General features: G+C 46.2%; 1 protein-coding gene across 1 annotated transcript in view; it reads left to right on the forward strand.

The window, feature by feature from the left end:
- Nucleotides 1–9,923, forward strand: part of TNN (tenascin N) — a 72,648-nt gene extending 62,725 nt beyond the window's left edge. Inside the window, exons 18-19 of the mRNA XM_023207215.2 lie at nt 6,191–6,354; nt 8,761–9,923. Of these exons, the coding sequence (XP_023062983.1) occupies nt 6,191–6,354; nt 8,761–8,901 (305 nt within the window). The 3' untranslated portion in view covers nt 8,902–9,923. The remainder of the gene's footprint in view (nt 1–6,190; nt 6,355–8,760) is intronic.
- Nucleotides 9,924–10,204: the final 281 nt, after the last annotated feature.

Genomic DNA, 10,204 nt, shown 5'->3' on the forward strand with positions numbered 1-10,204 from the left:
AATAGTGCCGCTCAGTAGTCCTAGGTCTCCACAGGCTGGAGACAGGCTGTGCTACATGCACTTGAAGTATAACATAGTCACGCGTTGCTTAACAACAGGGATACGTTCTGAGAACTGCATTGTTAGGCATTTCATCGTTGTGCAAACGTGGAATTCACTTACACAGACCTAGATGGCAGAGCCTGCTATAGACCTAGGTATATGGTGTAGCCTATTGCTACTAGGCTACAAACCTGTATGGCTTGTTACTAAATATTGTAGGCAATTGTAACACCATGGTAAATACTTATGGATCTAAATATATGTAAACATAGAAAAGGCACAGTGAGAATATGGTATAAAAGATAAAAAATGGTCAGTCTGTGCAGATACTTACCATGAATGGAGCTTGCAGGACTGGAAGCTACTCTGGGTGAGTCAGTGAGTGGTGAGCAAATGTGAAGGCCCAGGACATGATTGTACACTCCTGTCGAATTTAGAAACAGTGCCCATAGGCTACACTAAATGTATTTAAAAATGTTCTTTCTTCGTTAGTAAAAACTAACCTTAGCTTATTGTAACTGTTTTACTTTATAAACTTTAACATGTTTTTCAATTTTTTGACTCTTTTGGAGTAACACTTCGCTTAAAACACAAGCACATTGTACAGCTGTACAAAAATATTTTCTTTCTTTATATTCGTATTCTGTAAGTTTTTTTCTATTTTTTTTTTTGAGACGGAGTCTCGCTCTGTCACCCAGGCTGGAGTACAGTGGCCGGATCTCAGCTCACTGCAAGCTCCGCCTCCCGGGTTTACGCCATTCTCCTGCCTCAGCCTCCAGAGTAGCTGGGATTACAGGCACCCACCATCTCGCCCGGCTAGTTTTTTGTATTTTTAGTAGATACGGGGTTTCACTGTGTTAGCCAGGATGGTCTCAATCTCCTGACCTCGTGATCCGCCCGTCTCGGCCTCCCAAAGTGCTGGGATTACAGGCTTGAGCCACCGCGCCCGGCCATTTTTTTTCTATTTAAACATTTTTTATTTTTATTTTTTACTTTTTAAACCTTTGTGTTAAAAACTAAAACACAAGCACACACATTAGCCTAGGCCTGCACAGGGTCAGGATCATCAATATCACTGTTTTCCACCTCCACATCTTGTCCCGCTGGAAGGTCTTCAGGGGCAATAGCACACATGGAGCTGTCATCTCCTGTGATAACAATGCCTTCTTCTGGAATACGTCCCAAAGGACCTGCCTGAGGCTGTTTTACAGGATTTTTTTTTTTTTTTTGATAAGTAGTCATATACTCTAAAATAACAATAAAAAGTATAGTATTATTCACATGAACCAGTAACATAATTGTTTTATCATTATCAAGTATTATTTACTGTACATAATTATATGTGCAAGACTTTTGTATGACTGGTAGGTTTGTTTACACCAACATCACCACAAACACATGAGTGATGCATTGGTCTGTGACCTTATGACACCTGTGATGTCACTGGGTAATTTTCAGGTTTATTGCGATCTTATGGGACCACTGTTGTATATGCAGCCCCCTGTTAACTGAAATGTTCTTATGCAGGGCATGACTGTATAAAACATGAAAGTCAGGTATAGAAAAAGACAGTTATAATACAATTGGGAAACATAGATGGACATTCATATGATTATGAGGATATTAACTGAATGAGAGGGATTTAAAGATGCTCTTTTGTATGACTAAGCACACTGCCCATATCCTCCCACCCCACCTCTAAATGAGATCAGACTGTGTTCCTGACAGCTTATTCCAGGTTCTTCCAACCCTTTGGTATAACAGAGTAGTACACACGTTCCAGTCTGTCTCAGAACCCTTGGGCCTCTTCAGTCCGCATGGAGTCCATCTGATCATTTCTTTGGTTTCCAGTACCCTGTTGTCTGCTCTTCATCATGGCCATCAGTTAGCCTCAGCTTTTCTTTCTCGGGTTAAAGAAGTCTACATAAGCTCTGAGTGTGGGACCCTCCCTGTACAAAATATGAAGTTGGGTGTTTTTCTTTGGCCCCTGTGCCCCACATCTCTCCCTGAAACCCAGTGCCCTCCTGGCCTCCTGGTCATGAGCCTCACTCAGGCCTGTCCTCCAGGCTGCGCATTTCCTTTCCCTTGGCCATTACCATTTGCCTTTTCTGAAGCCTGTGCTAAAATGATCCAGCAAATGAACTGATGCCAATGGGAAAGAGACTGAAAGGGAGTCAACATGTTTGGGAATTGTTTTAATTCTCCTCCCAGGTAATCTGTTTGCATGTTACCTGCAATGAGGGGATAATTCCTGTTCTGAGGTTGTTCAGGCCAACAGTGCCAGCCAGTAGAGGATGTATTTTTTAATAGAATTTATTTTTTAATAGGAGACTTTCACACAGCATTTAGGCAGCGATCTAGTCTTCCCATGTGTACTGTCATTCCCGCTTTTAAATTCTGAATTACAATGGTAGCATTAGTGGAGTCTTAACATTCCTTATGTACGTTGATCGTCTGTGAGGAGGGTTTCAGAATTTAGAAAGCTCCTGGCTACTCATGTCTTGAGTGCTGAGGCACTGTTTAGAGGACATGGCGTTCAAATGGAAGGTGAACATTCTGATACCTCCCTACACGCACCAGCTCTCCCCAGCCTCTATCATCATTTTAGCTCTGATTAGAACTGACATGCATGCAGCCTGGCAGGAATGTGTGGCTTAAGGCTGAGACTGTCCAGGTGGGCCCTCAACTTTTGACTTCCACTCAAGTCTTATCAGAAAGCCCATTTTCCCTTCATGAAGCAAATTCCAGCAAGGTAATGATGTGTAAATTTAGTTTCTGATTCTGAGTCTTTGAGTGGGGCCGGGGAGCATCTTATGAGCTCCACCTTTAAGATGCTATTCATCTATTTAGAAATCATAATGAAAACATAAAGAGCTAGGCATTCAGAATGGTGCAGAATGAATTCTAGGGCTAACCAATTATTTACAGCCGATTTCAAGTCCCACCTGCATGGGCCACAGTGGGAGCACAACCAGGGATGGGTCCCACCCTGGGGGCACTTGGAAATGTGACTGGGGAGCTCTGGAAACATTTAGTGGGCCGGGGCCAGGGATGGATTTTTAAATGCTGGCACTTGAAAAATAATAATAAAAAAAATGGGTACATGGACAAAAGGGAAAGCTAGAAATGGCACAAATCATTTGTAATCATCGTTTCTTCATCCTGAAATAAAAGACATTCAAGGTTCAGACACACAGTACGGTGTCTGTGTGTGACTGACGGAGGATGTGATGTTAATGGCTTCTCCTGATCTTTGAAGGTGCAGCTGCCTGGGCCATCTTTCCCGTCCTGGTGAATCCTAGAGGGGGAGAGTGGGTCTCAGCGGGACATTCTGATGAGATGGATGGTGACCAGCTTGATCCCCTCTGAGTTTGGGTGCAGACCCTTCATGGGCCTGCCACGAACCCCTCCAGTCCTCGTTCTCACTCTCTACACTCTGAACATTAGGATGGCTTCAGTTTCTAAAAGGTAGAAAATCCTTCTGCAGAAAAAGACCTCCCACATTTGGGTGAACACCTGCTTTACATTTCTTTATCCCAGTGCCCAGGTTTAGATAATCACAAACATGTCTTTAAGACAGCCTCTGCACGGATTCTTAGAAAGCGGCCCTGGGAACCTTCTATGTAAATTAGGTAAGCTGTGCTCATTTAAAGAAGGTTACTAAGGGAGACACTGCACGTTATTTCAAGCTGTGGTTAACTTTCTGTAGGAAGTCTGGAGGGAGGAGGAAATGTGTATGACTAGCATGACAATATAACTTTCTTGGATTGGAGAAAACTACTAGAGACAGACCCATCTGCTGTGTCTGCGTGGAAGTGGCCTCTGTGGCCTGGGAATTCTCATGATTTTTCTGGGTGAGGTATAAGTGAGCTGCTGGTGAGATTGCAGACTTGGAGGGGCAAATTAGGACCTTCCCTTTTGACATACACTACCAACTCTGCATATTCACCCAACTCACTCCAAAAACGTTTTTGAGAGCAAGGACCTCCTCGTTTTTGTGTTCACAGAGCCAAGCATGTGCTGCTCCATAGCAGGGTGTTCAGAAAATGTTCCCTAAAATCAAATGAGTGAAGTTGCGGAACAGGTTCTCACACTGTACTGCGTCAGATCATCTGAAGGGCTTGTCAAGGCGTAGATTGCCAGGGCCCACCCTGTAGTTTCCTGTTCTGTAGGTCTGGGCTGGGGCCACATAATTTGCATTTTTCTTTTCTTTTCTCCTTTTTTTTTTTTTTTTGTTTTTCTTTTTTTGAGATGGAGTCTCGCTCTGTCACCCAGGCTGGAGTGTGGTGGCATGGTCTTGGCTCACTGCAACCTCCACATCCTGGGTTCAAGTGATTCTTCTGCCTCAGCCTCCAGAGTAGCTGGGACTACAGGCGTGCACCACCACACCCGGCTAATTTTTGTATTTTTAGTAGAGACAGGGTTTCACCGTATTTAGTAGAGACCAGGAGTTTCACCAGGCTGGTCTCCAACTCCTGACCTTGTGATGGGCCTGCCTTGGCCTTACAGGGATTACAAAGTGCTGGGATTACAGGTGTGAGTCACTGCGCCTGGCCAATTTGCATTTCTAACAAGTTCCCAGGGGATGTGGACGCTGCTGGTCTGGGAAGCCCACTTGAAGAACCACTGATAGATGAAGCCCCCCGTTGAAACAAGGAAGCCATGGTTGGATTGGTGTGTCAGAAAGGACCCTGGACTTGGAATCTCAGGACAGAGATTTGAGTCCCAGCTCTGCTGTTTGTGGACTGTGGGACCTTAATAAGTTCCTAGAGTCAAACCTTTTTGAATTTGTTTCCTCATGGGACCAAGAGCTGCCCTGGCCACCTCACAGGTTTGCTGTGAGAGTGCAATGAGAATGCACATGTGAAGAAGACGGCTAAACTCAGAGCTGAGATATAAATGTAAGAATCCTTATTGCAGGAACAAAGCTTGATGAAGCTTGTGATTGATATGGGCCCTTTTTGCCTTTTATGAGCAGGAAAAGAAAGTTTATAAAAGGATGACAAATATGATAGGGAAACAGGAGATACACAAGCAAAATAATTAAAGCGGTTTTCCAGATGGGATGTAATGAAGGACTGAATTTTACGTGTGTCTCCAGAAGGGCTCTGGAAGTTCAGGGATGTTTGTGTGTAGGAGTGTGTGGGTGTGTGCGTGTGTGTGTTTGTGTGTGTGTGCGCGTGTGTGCGTGTTTGTGTGTAGGAGTGTGTGTGTGTGCGCGCACGCGTGTGTGCGTGTGTTTGTGTGTAGGGGTGTGTGTGCACGCGTGTGTGCGTGTGTGTGTGTGCGCGCGCGTGTGTGTTAGGAGGGTGCATGGGAGGACCAACAAGGAGAACCTTCCTTACAAGTGGGCCTGAGCTAGGCTTTGAAGGATGGTTAGGATTTGGACAGATGAGGGCAGAGAGAAATCCCCTGGAAGGTGGGCTGGTCCACAATGGAGGGTGCGTGATGGAGATGGTGGGATGCAAGATTGTGCACAGGGCACAGCCAACCTACAGGCCTGCAAGGCACGGAAGAGGAATTCACCTCCTTGTGGTACGAAGTAGACTGTTAGGCCTGAGGTGATGAAAATGGATGTCTAAACTCCAGAGGGGCTGGCAGGCAAGAAGCCAGAGAGAAGGCTGTTTTGTTAACACAGACCCAGGATGAGAGAAGGCCGAGGGTGGGTGTCATGGAAGCAGAGACGTAGGGGTGTATGTGAGTGATCTGCAGGAGGGAGGGCTTGAGAAAGGGTATGAAGGGATTGTCAAACATGGCTCCAGGTTCCAGGTCTGGGTGGTGGGGAGAAGAGTGGACCCAAGGCAGAGCGGGGAGAGTGGAGAGTGGTGCTCTTGTGTGTGGCGTGGTCAGGGACTTGGGGAGAGTTGTTATGTTTGGATGCTTGATCTGACTGGAGCTTCCAAGTGAAAACGCTATGAGGACTGTTGGAGAAACAGGCCTGAAGTTGGGGTACAGGCCAGGAAAAAGAGCCTGTTCACATGTGTCATGTTCCCATTTGGGCTGTTTTGAGAGAGCAGCGACTACCTGTGACATGACTGGCTGCATCCTTGGCATTTTCATGCCTAGAGATCTTCCTGCTGGGTCCTCTTTTGATCATCTCCTTGGTGGCTAACCCTGGGGTCTCACCTCTGTCTCTTCTCTTCTGCAGGGGATGCTCTTACTTACCACAATGGATGGAAGTTTACAACTTTTGACAGAGACAACGATATTGCACTCAGCAACTGTGCCCTGACACATCATGGTGGCTGGTGGTATAAGAACTGCCACTTGGCCAACCCCAATGGCAGATATGGGGAGACCAAGCACAGTGAGGTAGGTGACAGGTGAATGTCTTTTCTGTCCCAGGGTGTGCCCACATTCAGCTTCCAAAGGGACACCCTCCAGGCCAGTCTGGCAGCCCCTCTCCTTCTGAAGCTTCCAGTCAAAGCAGTAGAGCTTCTCCTCCAGGCTCCATGGCCTTGAGGTTGTGGCCTCCCCTTCCTGATGGCCACGGCCCTCTTGTTTTGCATTACCAGTGCTGCACACTTGCCTAGGGGCAGGTGCGGGGAAAGCTTGGGCTGCCCACTGCCATGTAATGACAGATGATGTGCTCCACACACTGTCTCATTTCACTAGTTCACACATGGACACTGTCAGCTCCGGCTGCTGTAACAAAATACCACGGACCAGGTGGCTTCAACAACAGACATTTATTTCTCACAGTTCTGGAGGCTGGGAAGTCCAAGATCAGGGTGCTGGCAGATTTGGTTCTTGTTGGTGGACCTTGCTGGCTTGTGGATGGCTGACTGTGGCTGTGCGTCCTCATATGGTGGACAGAAAGGAGCTCTGATCTCTTCTTCATATAGGGGCATGTGTCCCATCATGGGGGCTCCACCTCATGGTCTCATGTAAACCTTATTACCTCCCAGAGGCCTCCTCGACATATCATCATGTTGGTAGGGGGTGGTTAGGGCTTTACTGCATGAATTTTGAAGAGACACAAACATTCAGTTTATAACAAACACTGCCTACTTTTTTCTAGTTTTTCTCCTAGTTGAACAAGAGCTATTTCTTTCGGCCGAGCACGGTGGTTAATGCCTGTAATCCCAGCACTCTGGGAGGCTGAGGTGGGCTGATTGCTTGAGCCCAGGAATTTGAGACCAGCCTGGGTATCATCGTGAAACCCCATCTCTACAAAAGATATGGAAATTAGCTGGGCATCATGGTGTGCACTTGTAGTCCCAGCTTCTAGGGAGGCTGAGATGGGAAGATCACTTGAGCCTGGGAGGTTGCGACTGCAGTGAGACATGATGAAGCCACTGCACTCCAGCCCGGGTGGCAGAGCAAGACCCTGTCTCAAAAAAAAAAAAAAAGCTCTTCGTCTCAAGTCCTTTGATCACCAGGAAAACAGTATTTTGTGCCTTAGGTCAGACCTACTCTTGGGTTCACTTCACCCAAAGCCTGCCCGGAACATTGAGCTAGACCAGTCTCTCCACATTGGGAGTGTGCACCCAGGGCCCAGGGGTCCAGGAGGGGTCCTCTCCCCACATTGCCCTGAAACTGTCCCACCTGCTATTTCTCAAGCCTCCTCTGCTCCAGTGCATCATCCTGACTCTTTGACAGCTGCAGGGCACTTCCTGCCTGCTCCCTCACAGTTTCTTGAAAATTGCATCTTTGTCTCTGCTCATCATTAATCATCTCCCCTCCACAAACCCTGAGTCCCCATCCTAGGTTTCTAATTTCCCATCCACAGCCCTGATCCTAAGCCTCCAAGAAGCCACCTCTTCAGAACTCACCTTGTACCAATATTACTGTAAATATTAGCACATCCAAAGTCCAGGTACATTTTGATTACTTTGGCTCTGACCAGGCTGCAGGGACTTCCAATCTTTATGTGATTTTTCAAAGGGAAGAAGAAATTTGCCCCCAGGGAAGCTGGGGAGGGTTGGCCCATGAATCATGGTGGCAGCGTGTGGGCTGACTCAGGGAAGCCTGGTATAGGAGATCAAATATTGGAAATGAGCAACCAGGATGCCCTGAACCATCCCATATTTGCTAATAAAAGACATTCATCTGGTTAATGTGCTTTTCACAGTCTGCAAGGCATTTAGCTTCTTGTTTATTATTTACCTCACAAATTAAAATACATAAAATTGGTCACTTGGGCTTTTTATTGGCCAGGTTGCAAGGTTATTAAGTGAATTAAATATTATTGCACTCACCAGTCAAAAGACATAAAATGAAATTTAGTGTTCAGCAGGCTATTTGTTACTCCAGAGCTAGTATCTAAACAGTCTAAATTGAAAATGATTTTACACAATTGGCCAATTAATATGTTTATTTTTGCCTTTAATTTTTTGGAAAGGAAAAGAGAGAAGCAAAGATAATTTGCCCGTTGCCGGCCCGGTTGACCCCTGTGTTGTCTCTGTGGCTGCTCTGGCCTCACCCACCTCCTGGGCTCACACCCCCTTGCTCCCACCATAGAGACCGCCAGCTTCCAAATCTTCCAAGTCCTCAGCCAGTCTAAGCCCAGCTGCCCAGCAGAGGGCGCGTGTGTTTGGATCCTGCCCTCCCTTCCCTTCTCATCACCCCCGTCTCTTTCCCCTGAGCAGAGGGGGAGTGGTTTCACTGGTAAATAATTAATTCCTTTGTACCGTAACCCACCCTGCCCTCCTCCCAAGAGCCTCTTCTTGATGTGGCTTTATTTTATTTATTTATTTATTTATTTATTTAATGTAGGGGGTGAACTGGGAGCCTTGGAAAGGACATGAATTCTCCATTCCTTACGTGGAGTTGAAAATCCGCCCTCATGGCTACAGCAAGGAGCCTGTCCTGGGCAGAAAGAAGCGGACGCTGGGAGGAAGGCTGCGAACGTTCTGATGACCCGTGTAAGCAGTCCTCACAGGAGACACCACCAGCTGTGGGAGCTTGGGGCGGGGTAGGTAGTCGTGACTGGGGTCTGGGAGTGCTCAGAGCCTCTGGGTTCCGGGATCGCCTGATAGCCCAGAGAACAAATCATGTCACCAAGCTTCAAGCCATGGAGGTTCCTTCCCTCTCACCTGTATTTTTGCCCGTCTTTATGAGGGTCTTGAAAATCAAAACAGTAGTTACACAGTATGCATAGGAAAGACAGTACTGGAACGGCAAGGTTTCTCAGCTTATCTTCGGCAACAAATATACTGGATTAGGGCAAGAGAAGGAATCACCCAGCACTTCACCAATTGGAAATCTCTGGAAATTTACATCTATGTATTTAAAGCTCTGCTAATGCAAATCTTTTCCCTGGAAAGAAGCACAGAGGAGAGGTTCTCATGACCCAGGGGTTAGGGCTGAGGCAACCGGACGTTTGTCAACTCCTTTCCCACTGGGTTTTTAGGAAAACAGTGTGAACCTCCCCCTTTTAATTTCTGGTGTTATGAGGAAGAATAAAGCGAATAAAAGGGGCTAAGATGGACTCACGTTTAGCTAAGTTCTGACTAGTATCCAGCATGCTGGAGACCAAAGCTGCCGCCTTACTGCTATTTTTAAGCGCCCTCTTTTCAGTCATTTGCATAATTGCATCCATAGAACTGCATATGTTGTGAATAAATTCTCACTCATTTCAACTTTGAATAATTTGACTCTCTTGATAATTGGTTCCTCCCAAAGACTCTTCTGCAACTCTTGTTCATGCCTACCAGGCTTCAGACTCTCTCTTTTCCCCGCCCCGCACTGTTGGAGCCCTGGGTTTTCTGGGAGTGCTCAGCACCATGAGTCTTACTGTTTGATCAAAGAGTTGGCAAGATCAGATCCTTTTTGCTTATTTTCTATCATTTTGGAGGGTTTTCTGTAGCAAAGTCATGACCAATGAAGTAACTTAAATTCCTATTGAAGAAAAAAATTATAAACCCCTTGATTTAAAACAACAACAAAAAAAATTGCCTTGTGTTATTTCCTCCCACATAAGTGCCCTTGAATTCTAAATTGAACCTAAGTGCAATTTGTGCATTGTAATGGAATTTGGTTGGCTGTGGACTCTGATTTGCATGATGGGAAATAATGGTATTTAGAATATAGAAGCGAGTGAATGGGAAGGAAGGCAATGCCCTGAAAGCTGCCATACTCCTCCAGGACAAGGGTGTAGTCTATTGCCTAGGTGTCTCCATGTTTTAACCTCTGGGTAAGTGTCAAACCATACTCCTGA

Source organism: Piliocolobus tephrosceles, chromosome 1, assembly GCF_002776525.5.
Source record: "Piliocolobus tephrosceles isolate RC106 chromosome 1, ASM277652v3, whole genome shotgun sequence".
Taxonomy (NCBI): domain Eukaryota; kingdom Metazoa; phylum Chordata; class Mammalia; order Primates; family Cercopithecidae; genus Piliocolobus; species Piliocolobus tephrosceles.